At 38.7% G+C, this 15246-nt stretch overlaps 1 protein-coding gene across 1 annotated transcript in view; it reads left to right on the top strand.

Moving 5' to 3' along the window:
- DPYD (dihydropyrimidine dehydrogenase) overlaps positions 1-15246 on the top strand; it is an 886622-nt gene that overhangs the window by 757356 nt on the left and 114020 nt on the right. Inside the window, exon 20 of the mRNA XM_061121314.1 lies at positions 2450-2629. Coding sequence (XP_060977297.1) covers positions 2450-2629 — 180 coding nt within the window. The remainder of the gene's footprint in view (positions 1-2449; positions 2630-15246) is intronic.

Consider the following 15246-nt stretch of genomic DNA (forward strand, 5'->3'; position numbering starts at 1 on the left):
AATTACTACCACTCTTTGCTGAGAACTGCTAGGTGTATGTTCTTCTTGCCCTTTCTCTGTTTCTATCTATCTCACATTCCCTGTTCTAGAGCCTCTGAATGTGTTTTCAGTAAATTTTCTCAACCAGTCTAGCAACAGCTAAGTATCTGGTAGTGTGCTAGGCATGAGGATTGTAATGAAATATAGTAATTAAACACCCAGAAGGCTTTAAGAGACCTTGAAATAGAATATGCTTTATCCTTCTATTTTCAGGTATTTCCTCATCTACATTCACATATGACATGAGTTTTCATTGTTGTTGTTATTCAGCCGCTAAATAGTATATGATTCTTTGCAACCCCATGAACTGCAGCACGCCAGGCTTCTCTGTCCATCACTATCTCCCTGAATTTGCTCAAACTCATGCCCATTGAGTCCGTGATACCATCCACCCATCTCATCCTCTGTCGCCCCCTATCCTCTTGGCCTAAATTTTTCATCATTGAGGTCTGTTCCAATGAATCAGCTCTTTGCATCAGGTGGCCAAAGTATTGGAGTTCCTTTATTGGCTGCTATCACCAGGCACAATGATATATGCTAAGAATCTAACATCTGGGAAGATAGGCTAGAAATGAGTTTTGCTTTGCTTACTTTTGTTTGGATGGTTGTTTCTTTGGATTGATTTGAAATATGGATGTAGAGAGTCATTGAATTCTAGGTGATAAATTTACTGTTTAAGTGATGGTGGGCCATATGGATGAAGAGGTCCTACCAGCAGTTGTAAATGAGTTTCTGGAGTCTATGTGTAGTATAAAAATTGGAGAATTATCTTTGTAAGTAATCAATCTGGAAGTGTTTCTCTAAATCCACTAAATTCAAGCTCTAACTCAAATCCTAACAGACTCTCAAATATATTGTTTTTAGAAGGATCCTAAATTTCTCAGATTCAGCCTTCCTTAACTCTAGAATTAAATCTCTGTTTTCTAACAAATGGTCATGCAAATAAAAAATATCTCTCCTGCATATGCATTCATTAAACATATCTCTATTAAGAGCAGAATAAGTGACAAACTCTATGCTAGTCACTGGGGATAATATGTTGTCCAAAATAAATATAGGTTCTTCCCTCCTAGAGCTTCAGTCTATTGGGGAAGGGAGCTATCAATCAAATAATCTTGCAAAAGTTAGAAGTCAAAACTGTATGAGTTAAGGAGGCTTTAACCTATATGGAACTCCTAGAGGCCTCCTTGAAGAAGTAATATTTCCCATGAGATTGAAGCTGAGGGGTTAGTCAGCCACGTGTAAAAAGCAAAGGCCTTCCAGACAGCAAGGTCTTAACAGGACTCAAGGCAAAGAAAGAATATGGCAAATCTGAGGAGAAGAGGAAAGACCTGGGTGATTGGAGCATAGTGAATACAAAGAAGAACAACAATAGATGAAGCTACAGAGGTAGGCATTGGTACCTGAGGACTGAGTTAACTGATGCGAGCACTCCAGCACAGCATGACCACCTTCAAACAAGGTACATGACCAGCCCAGACATGTACCTTCAGGCAGTACATCTCAACAGAGAGAAAATGAGAGATTAAAATGTTCATTCTTATGTTGTGCTGAATTTAACTCCTTAGAAATTCTACCTATTCAACCAAATTTTTTATAACCATGTAAAAAATGCCACTATACATGACATATAGTGCACTACACATATTTAAGGGTTTCCCTGGTGGCTTATATGGTAAAGAATCTGCCTGCAATGCAGGAGACCTGGGTTCAGTCTCTGGATTGGGAAGATCTCCTGGATAAGGGAATGGAAACCAATCCAGTATTCTTGCCTGGAGAATTCCATGGAAAGAGGAGCCTGGAGGGCTACAGTCCATGGAGTTGCAAAGTCAGACACAACTGAGTAACTAACACTTTACACATATTTAAAGTACACAGCCTGTTGTTTTGAAATATGTATATACCTGTGAGACTGTCCCCACATCAAGTTGATGAAAGTATCCATAGTCCCTGAAAGTTTCCCAGTGCCCCTTGACAGTTTTTCCTTCCCTAACATTCCTATCACCTGCAGGCAATGACTGACACATCATGCTTAGACCAGTGCCTAGCATATAAAATAAATTGTGTTGACTGTCTGAAAAGTGAGTCTGTTTAGAGAATTAGTTCTTGATTTGACTGAAGCTGGTACTCCAATACTTTGGCCACCTGATGTGAAGAACTGACTCATTTGAAAAGACCTTGATGCTGGGAAAGATTGAAGGCAGGAGGAGAAGGGGACGACAGAGGATGAGATGGCTGGATGGCATCATCAGCTCAATGGACATGAGTTTGAATAAACTCCGGGAGTTGGTGATGGACAGGGAGGCCTGGCTTGCTGCAGTCCATGGGGTCGCAAAGAGTCTGACACGACTGAGCAACTGAACTGAACTAAACTGAACTGACATTCTGTTGGTTGCTCTACCTTTTCTAGGTATGCAGTGCTGTTCAAAATCAGGACTTCACTATCATTCAAGACTACTGCACTGGCCTCAAAGCCTTGCTTTATCTGAAAAGCATTGAAGAACTACAGGACTGGGATGGGCAGAGTCCAGCCACGAGGAGTCACCAGAAGGGGAAACCAGTTCCTTGTATTGCTGAACTTGTGGGAAAGGTATGTGGTCGCCTCTCTTGGGCTGTCCTTGAGGACTCTGCCTTTTTCATTTTCCATTTCAGGTCTTGTTTGCCCTCCCACCATCCTACTAACAGGGGAAACACAGATGCCCCATTGGATATGATTGCACAGTAGAATCGTTCTGAAGGAGCCTGGATTACAACTGTATGACAGGTCTCTGAGCTACATCTTTATGAAACCTGTATAACACAAGGTCATATAAAGGAAAAAGATTGAAGTTTATAGTATAAAATGCCTCCAAATTCTTGCTTACTGTGGTGATGACTGGCATTCTTTCCAGTGGGAGGCTGGAGATTTCTTTATTCTTTAACCAGCTCTGAAAATTATAACATTACCTTTCTATTTTCAGACAATCAAATCACTGGAGCCCTGAATAATATGATGAAGTTTTTAAAATTAAAATCTAATCAGTATCTTTTGTAACTGCTTCGGCTATGTGTGTGGTTAAATCTGGGCTCAAAAGGTTATGTCCCAACTTTCTCTCTAACTGCTATTTTCAGAGAAATATACACTACATTTACATTTTGTATAATACAGTGATTTTAGCAAATCTTTTCTGAAACAACATTCAGTATTTTGCCTTTGTATTTCCTTTGTATTATTCTAAATAGACAACCATTGTCAGAAGACGTTTCTTGAGTCCTGAATGAGGGGAGGAAAAAATTGTAATTCTTAGTCTTTTCAGCTTGTCACTACATCAATAATTAACTTTTAAAAAAAGAGAGGCAAGTATAAAAAGATTCTTTAAGGAAGCATTTAATAATTCAAATGAATCTTAACTTGAAACAGGTCACATGAAAAAGAATAGAAAACAAAAACCCTGGGTTCTGTGCTTTCGATGGCAGGGTTAGGGCCTCAAAAAGAATAAGAGAAACATCATATAATGATTTACATTTGACTAGTTTTAATTGGAAATATCACTATTCTTCTCTGAACAGATAGCCAAAAATAAGAGCTTCTTATAGATTAATGTGTATGAATGACTCCAAGTCCAGTGTTCAAAAATAAAAGGGGGGAAAAATAAAATCTTGCTGGTTTCCAGGAGAATATCGTGATGAATGACTCCCTGAATAGCAATCAAACAGAAAGGCTGGGTGAAATTAATATTTATAATATCATAATTAGCAAGACTGTGCCTAAGCAGTATTATTGGTGTAACTAATCATATTATCATAAACTGAGTCTGAAAGTATTTAGACAGTGAGTGTTCATGCCTTTATCAATGATCATCAATATCCCAAGTTTGTTCATAACTAAAAAAAATTTACAAATAACTTTGCGCTCATGCAATGTAAATATATCAAGTTAATTGTTTCTGACATGATAGTTTTGATAGTTTATGACCATCTCTAAAAGCATTGTCTCAAGTGTATGCAGTCATCATGACAGCTGAAATGGAAGAGGCTGCATTGACCTGTGTCATTTTGTCTCTTAAGGACTTCCACACTCATTTCAAAACTTACATATTCAAATAAAAGATGGGTAGTGATGGAGACACTTGTGTCAATAACATAAGTGGAAACTGATTTTCAGATAGTTTGAATCTAGGTTTAGACTTTATTTTGGTAAGCTCAGCCTTCATCAAAATTGTAAGTGTAATTTTCAGTATTATCATTTGTTAAAAAAAAGAAGATCTTGCCTGTGTGATTGTATTACTGATTGATTTCTCAGCACTAAGTTGAGGAACAAGCAGATGGTCTGGTAAATAGATCTATGCTCCAGAGTCTCCGGTGAGGGCTGACATGACTCAAACAATAGGTGACTATCTCCTTTAGGTTAATATTCCAAATAGTGAATCAAAGCACTCTGGGTCCACAGTACAGGTGGCTTCCTAGCTGTTCTTTCCTGGTATGTGTGTGTGTGTGTGTGTGTGTGTGTGTGTGTGTGTGTGTGTATCCTTGACAGTAATTCGTATTATATTCTCATTAGCTAAAGAGTAGGATGTGCTTCTTACCATGTTTTCGTGCTATAGGGAAACAAGAGAAGATGCAGAGGCTTTTAAAAAGCCCCACTAGAAGTAGCTGGCTTCTTTAGACAGGAAAAAATTTGTTTGGAAAGTATAATTGTTACTCTACTTAATCTTTCACTCAGAGGTCAGGCTAGAATAAATTAGAGTAGAAATTTAGAAGAAACCAATTACAGTACAGTGTTTGAAGATGGAGGAAAATGAGACTTGAGCCATGGAAACAAGGATTTGGCCAAATTAGTCATGTTATCTTTCAAGTAATTAATATATTTAATATATTCTCCCTAATGCATGCCTCACGTATTAATTGATTAAACTTCCCAAGCAATGTTTCTTCATGTGACTTTGGAAGAGCAAGAAGTCAAGCATTTATAGTTTGCTCTGGTCTTATGGTGCAAGTTGTACAAATTTGTGCCTGCAGGCATGAGAGTAGATGCCATAGGAAGGGCAGTCATAGCTCTGCTCCACCACAGAGCTATAGATCGCCAACTCATGGTGCTTGAATACTGTGTGGCATGCGTCTGACAGTGGAGATTCCCCCGCTCCACTCCTAGAGATCCCGATTTAACTGGTCAAAGGTGGGTCCAGGAATCTGCATTTTAATTCCTTGATTCTGATGGAAGAACACAAAGATCCATGTTGCCAAGAGGAATGAAGAGAATAGCAACCGAATAGAGTCAGAGACTGAGAAGATAGTGATGGACACAACACAGCTTCTTTTGTGGGAGAAAGCTGGTAAAAATGATTTTGAGCTGGAAGAGAAATGACATAGAGAATCAGGAGAGGAAACCCAGAGAAGCAGAACCCTGGGTTCTGTATAGCCAGTGGCTGAACATGCCCATCGAGGAACCAGGGAGTTAGTTCAGCTGTTGGATCAAAGACACGTAAGCAAGTTCTCAAAGGAATGACATCTAGAGTTCATGCAGACAGTCAGCAATGAGGATGTCTGTGAGGATTAGGAAGCTGAGACTATTCACAGTATCATCAAAAAAGGAGAGGCATCTATAGCCAAAGCCTTTTATTTTATACTCAGTTACCTTAATTCCCTCTTTACCTGGCAAAAACCTGGCAGCTCAATAAAAGTGAAATGTTTGCTTGCTGCATGTGGGACAGTGGTTACTGGCAGAGTTCAGAGTAAGCCTGTTGGGTTTCTATGAGGCTTTGTCGCTTACTAGCTAAGCAACTCCGGCAAGTTAATTAATCTCTCTAAATCTGTGTCTTAAACTATAAAATGAGGATAACCACAAGTCCACATTCTCTCATTAACAATTCTGAAACCCAAAAAACTCTGAAACCAAATGCTTCGCATAACTCATTTGGCAGCAAACCTGGCCTGAACTGATGTGAGGCTATTTATAATCTTTATTTATTCCTCTTAGAGTGAACATTTGCATGTTTACTGCAGAGAGACTAATGTGTTTGAGTCCAGGTTGCCACTCCGTGTCTTGCTGGAGGTACTAGGTATAATGTAGTAAATGTACCATTTTTCTTTCCTAAAGTCCAAAAAAGTTTCTGAATTTTGAAATGCGATTCGCCTCAAGTATTTTAGATAAACTGTTGTGCAGAATACTTAAATGAAAATGTAACTGCGATTATATCTTTATCCACAAATTCTTCTTTAGAGTTGGAGGCGAAGTATATGTTTTAGTGACATTGGAAAATAAAATGCTAATATTTGACATTTTAAGGTGTGAAAATAAGAATTATGTTGAGATTATTTGCTTGAGAAACATGGAAGAAATTGCATGCTAAAAGAAAAAAAAAATTACAATCAGAAAGCAGGGAAGGAAATGACTGCAGTTTTCTGTGCTTAGGATGAAAGCAGAATTCCTAGGCAAGAGCCCTTGAGAGGGAACAACACAGGACAACACGCTGATTGCGTGGGGTCTGTGTACATTTTCACCTGCTATCTTTACATCTGGAATGTCTTTCCAGTTCACTAGAGAATAATTAAAGCATCCTCTTCTCTTTGAGTTATTCTCTGACCTCTCTGAGCAGGGTCAATTTCTCCTTTTCTTCTTCCATCTGAGTTGCAACCAGTATCACACAGCATTTGAATTTTTGCATCTCTGATTCTTCTGCCAGACAGTCTTCACCTTTGTATCCCAATCCTGGGTACCCACTGATACTCAGTAAGGGCTTAATAAATGATGCTTGAATAAGTAAATGAATGAGTAAATAAATGTTGTAAGGAAACAGCTAAGTGGTAGAACTAACAGTCAATATTCACCATGCCATCGTTTTTCCCATTACATCAAAAATGAAAAAAGAAAAATAGTAACTTTGAACTTAAAAGTCTTTTTTGGTGTATGAGTCTAGTAAAATGAGATGGAAAGAAGCCAGAGTGAAAAGAACGAGGTATGCAAGTGAGCGACCTTGATTCCTTCTAGAATTGGCAACATGTACCTCGAGTGTAAGCTTCTTGAGGGTCTAGACCACACTGTGTACCAGTGGCTGACCTAATGCTCATCATTTAGTAGTAACAGCGTGGTAGCTGAATTGCTGAATGATATATTAATCACACTTTTTTTTTAATCTTAAATGTGTTATCTATCTTAAATGACACTTCCTTTGTGAAGTCATCTATGACTGTCTTCCTCTCCCTCTAGGAAAATTGAGTCGCTTCTTTGATAGTTCAGTTGGTAAAGAATCTGCCTGCAATGGAAGAGACCCCAGTTTGATTCCTGGGTTGGGAAGATTCCCTGGAGAAGGGATAGGGTACCCACTCAAGTTTTCTTGGGTTTTCCTTGTGGCTCAGCTGGTAAAGAATCCGCCTGCAATGCGGGATGCCTGGGTTGGATCCCTGGGTTGGAGAAGGGAAAGGCTACCCACTCCATTATTCTGGCCTGGAGAACTCCATGGACTGTATAGTCCATGGCGTCGCAAAGAGACACAATTGAGCGACTTTCACTTTCACTTTTCTCCTACAGCCCTTTGTTCATATAACCAGTATTGCAGTTATTAGATGATCTAGTTATATTACTTCTTGTCCATCACTGTGCTCATTATGAGCTTGTTGAAAACAGAGATCATGTCTCATTTATATTTGAATTTTCAAGCACCTCACACAATGCTCCATGTTTATAGAATTAAGTTGCACAGACTATCTGTGGTGTCCTTCTTTAGAAGAAAAAAAGAAAGCCAGTTTATAATTAAAATTCCAGCCAGGCCCTTTCAAGAATAGCAAGCATTTTAGAAGAAAACAGTAAACGTGCCAAATTACTTTCAGTAGGTATTAAAATATGATGAAATACCTATCAGTGGTATTAATAAGTGAACATAATGTGTACTCATTAAAAAGCTTTCATTAGGATAAAATCAGAAACACTGTCTGGTGCTTGTATAGTGATTCATAATACAAGGTTTTATTTTGATGATAAAAACCAAAATTGGTGCATCTATATGACCAGATGCATCATTCTCATGTTTTTAAAATCAAAAGGAATATGATTTTATAAAACTACTGCTATCTAGTTGTGGTGCTTTATATGTAGATGTCTATCTATTTACTTGTCTCTGGTATGTTTTTCAACACAGGGAACAAAGAAGCATCCACAAGGAATATATAATGTCATAAGCATGACTATCACAAAAGTCCTCATAATAACAGTGATACCTCTTGTTTACTCAAAACTTTAAAAGTCTTATGTCTTCATGCTATTTATTCTTTTGTGCTTTTCATTTTTCCAAATTGAAGTTTAATTTACATAAAAATGGACAGATCTTAAATAAACCATTTGATGAGTTTTGGCCAACAATACACCAATAAGACCCTTATCTATCAAGACACACAACATTGCCAACACCTCTTGGATTCCCTTCTACATTTGCCCGGTCATTATCTCTCTGTCTTTCCTACCACCAGAAGCAAACACTAATTTCCATCAACATCGGTTAGTTTGCTCATATTCTTTAGCATGATACAACATAAAGTATGCTTTTTTCTGTGTCATTATTCTCACTCAATACAGTGTTTCAGATTCATCCATGTTTTGGGGGCTGTAAAGCAATTCATTTTTATCAGTAAATGATATTTTATTGTATAAATATGCCACAATTTGAGTATTCATTCAAATCAACATTTGGGCTATGTTCACCTTCCCAATATTGTAAATATATCTGAAATAGGCATTCAGGCATAAATGGTTTTGTGAATACAAATTTTTACTTCTCTTTAGTAAAATCCAGGAGTGTAATATCTGCATCATAAGGTAATGTGTATGCTTTATAAGAAACCTACAAACAGATTTCCAAAGTGATTGCAGCATTTTACGCTCCTACAACTGCAGATGGGTGTTTTGGTTTTTCCACATTCCAGCCAACATTTAGTATTCTCCTTCTTTTCCATTTTAGACATTTAGACAGTGTATGTACATGAGTACCATACTGTAATATTAATTTTCATTGCTCTGAAAATTCATAATGTTCAACCACTTCTTTGTGTTCTTTTTACCCATCCATATATCTTCTTCTCAGAAGAGCCTATTCAGTTCTTTTCCCTACTTAAAAATTGGGTTGAATTTTTAATTACATTTTAGGAATTCTTTATATGCTCTAGATGCAAGTCCTTAGAGGCAGAAAAAGCAGTTGACAAAATCCAGCAACTACTCATCATAAAAACCTAAGCAATCTAGTGGAAGGAAACCCTCAATCTGATAAAGCATGTATAAAAGTTCGACAGCTCATACCGTATGTAATGGTGAAAAAAATCAACTTCCCCTAAGATCAAGAACTAGGCATAAATGTCTACACTCAGTACTTATATCCGACATTATACTGGAGGTCCTAACTACTGCAATAAGGACACAAAAAGAAATAAATGGTATCCAAATTGGAAACAAAGACTATGAAGACTGTCTTAATTTTCAGGTAGTAATACTGTGTACATAAAACTTGTAAAGCACCTGTAAAAACACTATTGTTCTTGTTCAGTCAATAAGTTGTGTCCAACTCTTTGAGATCCTATGGGCTGCAGCACACCAGGCTTTCCTGTCCTGTACTACCTTCCAAAGTTTGCTCAAATTCATGTTTTGAATCAGTGATGCTATCTAACCATCTTACCCTGTACCGCTCCCTTCTCCTTTGGATGTCAGTTTTTCCCAGCATCACAATCTTTTCCAAAGAGTCAGCTCTTTGCAATAGGCGGCCAAAGTATTGAAACTTCAGCATCAGTCCTTTCAATGAATATTCAGGGTAGATTTCCTTTAGATTGACTTATTGGAACTCCGTGCTGTCTAAGAGACGCTCTCAAGAGTCTTCTTTCTCATGAACCACAGTTCAAAAGAATTCTTCCTCACCTAGCATTCTTTATGGTTCAACTCTCACATTCATATAGAATTACTGGAAAAAATATATCTTTGACTATATGAACCTTTGTTGGCAAAATGATGTTTCTGCTGTTTAATATGCTGTCTACGTTTGTCATTGCTTTTCTTTCCAAGGAGCAAGTGTCTTTTAATTTTATGGCTGCAGTCACTGTCCACAATGATTTTGGAGCCCAAAAAAATAAGATGTCACTGGTTCCACTTTTTCCCCTTCTGTTTGCCATAAAGTGATGAGACCAGATACCAAGATCTTAGTTTTTTGAATGTTGAGTTTTAAGCCAGCTTTTTCACTCTCCTCTTTCACCTTGATCAAGAGGTTCTTTAGTTCCTCTTCACTTTCTGCCATTAGAATGATATCATCTGCATATCCGAGATTGTTGATATTTCTCCCAGCAATCTTGATTTCAGCTTGTGATTCATCCAGGCTATCATTTTGCATGATGTACTCTGCATAGAAATTAAATAAGCAGGGTGACAGTATATAGCCTTGACATACTCCTTTCCCAATTTTGAACCAGTTCTTTGTTCCATGTCTAGTTCCAACTGTTGCTTCTTGAAACCACATACACAGGTTTCTCAGGAGGCAGGTAAGGCAGTATTCCCGTATCTTTAAGAATTTTCTACAGTTTGTTTTGATCCACATAGTCAAAGGCTTTAGCATAGTCAATGAAGAAGAAGTAGTTGTTTTTCTGGAACTCTCTTGCTTTCTCTATGATCCAAGGAATGTTGGCAGTTTGGTCTCTGGTTCCTCTGCCTTTTCCAGACCCAGCCTGTACATCTGGAAGTTTCAGTTCACATACTGCTGAAGTCTAGCTTGAAGGATTTTAAGCATAAACTTGCCAGCATGTGAAATGCACACAGTTGTATGATAGCTTGAACATTTTTTGGCACTGCCCTTCTTTGGGATTGGAATGAAAAACTGACCTTTTCCAGTCCCATGGCCACTGCTGAGTTTTCCAAATTTGCTGGCATATTGAGTGCAGCACTTTCACAGCATCATCTTTTAAGATTTGAAATAGCTCAACTGGAATTCCATCACCTCCACTAGCTTTGTTTGTATTGTTGTTTCTTAAGGCCCACTTGACTTCGCATTCCAGGATGTCTGGCTCTAGGTGAGTGATCACACCATCGTGATTATCTAGGTAGTGAAGATCTTTTTTATACAGTTCTTCTGTGCATTCTTGCCACCTCTTCTTAATATCTTCTGCTTCTGTTAGGTCCATACCATTTCTGTCTTTTATTGAGCCCATCTTTGCATGAAATATTCCCTTGGTATTGCTAATTTTCTTGAAGAGATCTCTAGTCTTTCCCATTCTATTGTTTTCCTCTATTTCTTTGCACTGATCACTGAGGAAGGCTTTTTTATCTCTCCTTGCTATTCTTTGGAGCTCTGCATTCTAATGGGTATATCTTTCCTTTTCTCCTTTGCTTTTCGCTTCTCTTCTTTTTACAGCTATTTGTAAGCCCTCCTCAGACAGCCATTTTGCCTTTTTGCATTTCTTTTTCTTGGGGATGGTCTTGATCCCCTCTCATGTACAATTTCACGAACTTCCGTCCATAGTTCATCAGGCACTCTGTCTGTCAGAGTTAATCCCTTATGTCTGTTTCTCACTTCCACTATATAATTGTAAGGGATTTGCTTTAGGTCATATCTGTTAGTCTAGTGGTTTTCCCTACTTTCTTCAATTTAATTCTGAATTTGGCCATAGGGAGTTCATGATCTGAGCCACAGTCAACTCCCGTTCTTGTTTTTACTGACTGTATAGAGCTTCTCCATCTTCGCCTGCAAAGAATATAATTAATCTGATTTCGGTACTGACCATCCGGTGATGTCCATGTATAGTCTCTCTTGTGTTGTTGGAAGAGTGTGTTTGCCTATGACCAGTGCGTTCTCTTTGCAAAACTGTTAGCCTTTGCCCTGCTTCATTCTGTACTCCAAGGCCTAATTTGCCTGTTACTCCAGGTATTTCTTGACTTCCTACTTTTGCATTCCAGTCCCCTATAATGCAAAGGATATCTTTTTTAAGTGTTAGTTCTAGAAGGTCTTGTAGGTCTTCATAGCACCATTGAGTTCAGCTTCTTCAGCATTACTGGTCAGGGCATAGACTTGGATTACTGTGATATTGAATGGTTTGCCTTGGAAATGAATCGAGATCATTCTGTCATTTTTGAGATTGCATCCAGGTACTGCATTTCAGACTCTTTTGTTCACTATGATGGCTACTGCATTTCTTCTAAGGGGTTCTTGCCCACAGTAGTAAATATAATGGTCATCTGAGTTAAATTCACCCATTCCAGTCCATTTTAGTTCGCTGATTACTAGAATGTTGACATTCACTCTTGCCATCTCCCGTTTGATCACTTCCAATTTGCCTTGATTCATGGACCTAACATTCCAGGTTCCTATGCAATATTGCTCATTACATCATCAGACCTTGCTTCCATCACCAGTCACATCCACAATTGGGTGTTTTTTTTTGCTTTGGCTCCATCCCTTCATTCTTTCTGGAGTTATTTCTCCACTAATCTCCAGTAGCATATTGGGCACCTACCGACCTGGGGAGTTCCTCTTTCAGTATCCTATCATTTTGCCTTGAACAGTATGAACTGTTCATGGGGTTCTCAAGGCGTATTGGGCACCTACCGACCTGGGGAGTTCCTTTTTCAGTATCCTATCATTTTGCCGTGAACAGTGTGAACTGTTCAAGGGGTTCTCAAGGCAAGGATACTGAAGTAGTTTCCCATTCTCTTCTCTAGCGGACCACGTTTTGTCAGAACTATCCACCGTGACCCATCTGTCTTTGATGGCCCTACATGGCATGGCTCATAGTTTCATTGAGTTAGGCAAGGATGTGGTCCTTGTGTTTAAGATTGGTTACTTTTTTTTTTTTTTTAATTAGTTGGAGGCTAATTACTTCACAACATTTCAGTGGGTTTTGTCATACATTGATATGAATCAGCCATAGATTTACACGTATTCCCCATCCCGATCCCCCCTCCCACCTCCCTCTCCACCTGATTCCTCTGGGTCTTCCCAGTGCACCAGGCCGGAGCACTTGTCTCATGCATCCCGCCTGGGCTGGTGATCTGTTTCACCATAGATAATATACATGCTGGTCTTTCAAAACATCCCACCCTCACCTTCTCCCACAGAGTTCAAAAGTCTGTTCTGTATTTCTGTTTCTCTTTTTCTGTTTTGCATATAGGGTTATCGTTATCATCTTTCTAAATTCCATATATATGTGTTAGTATGCTGTAATGTTCTTTATCTTTCTGGCTTATTTCACTCTGTATAAGGGGCTCCAGTTTCATCCATCTCATTAGGACTGATTCAAATGAATTCTTTTTAACGGCTGAGTAATATTCCATGGTGTATATGTACCACAGCTTCCTTATCCATTCGTCTGCTGATGGGCATCTAGGTTGCTTCCATGTCCTGGCTATTATAAACAGTGCTGCGATGAACATTGGGGTGCACGTGTCCCTTTCAGATCTGGTTTCCTCAGTGTGTATGCCCAGAAGTGGGATTGCTGGGTCATATGGCAGTTCTATTTCCAGTTTTTTAAGAAATCTCCACACTGCTCTCCATAGCGGCTGTACTAGTTTGCATTCCCACCAACAGTGTAAGAGGGTTCCCTTTTCTCCACACCCTCTCCAGCATTTATTGCTTGTAGACTTTTGGATAGCAGCCATCCTGACTGGCGTGTAATGGTACCTCACTGTGGTTTTGATTTGCTTACTTTTCTGTGATTGTGGTTTTCTGTCTGCCCTCTGATGGAGAAGAATAAGAGGCTTATGGAAGCATCCTGATGGGAGAGACTGACTGAGGGGGAAACTGGGTCTTTTCTGATGGGTGGGGCTGTGCTCGTTGATAACATTTTTTTGCTAGTTTTTTGAATGATCACTTGCAGAGCTAACCAAGAAAAGAGAGTGCAAAGGAGATAAAGGTCATTTTCTTTCAAGTTCATCTTATGGCCTTGTATTTCTTGTCCATGTTTTCTTCTCTCATCTCAGCTTTGTCCCTGCAGTTATTTGTGTGCGTGTGGGGAAGGGGGGGAGTTACATTATATTGTTGGAGAAGTTCCAAATAGCATGTTCCATTACTTTCAGTTACTTGGGTAACGATGGAATTAGAAAGCAGTATTATTGAGGTCACTTTCTATGACTGATTGTATGAGGCTAAATATTTTTTATTGTTTTAGTTCATTTCACAGGACATGGCAAAAAAAAAATTGGTTCCTAGAAATTCAAACTTTCCAAAATTAGTCAATCAGTCTACCTCATGGTTATTGTGGCAACGTGTTTACATCTAAATATCATCAGATGGTTTGACTAGTACCTTAGGTAGAACGCTGAACTGCCAAGTACCCTTTAAGAATAGGGCAACCCCCTGTTATAAATGGTGATTATGCCTACTTAGAAGCAAAAATTGTTGGGTAAGTTTTGGTAGTCCTTGATAGTCTTGTAGTCCTGAGTGTCTCATCATCTCATGAATGTGTGAGCACCCCACAGTGAAGTCAGCGCACTACTGTAGTAAAACAAGCATGGTGTTTGGAGTCCAGCAGGTCTGAGTTTGAATCCTGGTTCAGTGTCTCACTACTGAATGAACTGGGGCCAGCCACATCAATCCTGCAGTTCTTTCCTGAAATGACATATTTAGATAATGATGCTGATTTTGTGTGTGCCTTGTTTCGTAAGGACTAGAAATCGTATGTGTGATGTGTATAGCATATAGCAGACATTCACTGTGCAGCAATGGCAATTATTGTTATAATTAATTCTAACATAGCTAGCTAGCTAGCTAGCTAAGGGGTGATTTGGATATATGATATATTTGTATCTAAAATATATATATATAACCTTAGGGTAAATATGAACATTTGAGCAATGCTTTATGGATTGATTTCTCCTAGATTTTGCATAGATTTTCCAGCTGATATTCATAGATTATTTTTATACATTCTCTTGGCCTTCTATTGATAACATGTTCTTATTAGGTTCATTTCACTTGAACTGGTTAAAAGCTGGCAACTTTGTCCTTTGAAGCACTCCCTTTCATAGCCATATAAAAAAGTTCCTGAACAAATCAGTGTTTGCTTTCCAGGTAAAATGGAAAGGAAAGTGAAGTGAATGAAAGTATTAGTTGCTCAGTCATTCTGATTCTTTGCGACCCCATGAATTGTAGCCTACCAGGTTCCCCCATCCATGGGATTCTCCAGGCAAAAATACTGGAGTGGGTTTTCATTTCCTTCTCCAGGGAATATTCCCAACCCAGGGATTAAACTCGGGTCTCCTGCTTTGCAGGC

Source organism: Dama dama, chromosome 20 (assembly GCF_033118175.1).
Source record: "Dama dama isolate Ldn47 chromosome 20, ASM3311817v1, whole genome shotgun sequence".
NCBI classification, from domain to species: domain Eukaryota; kingdom Metazoa; phylum Chordata; class Mammalia; order Artiodactyla; family Cervidae; genus Dama; species Dama dama.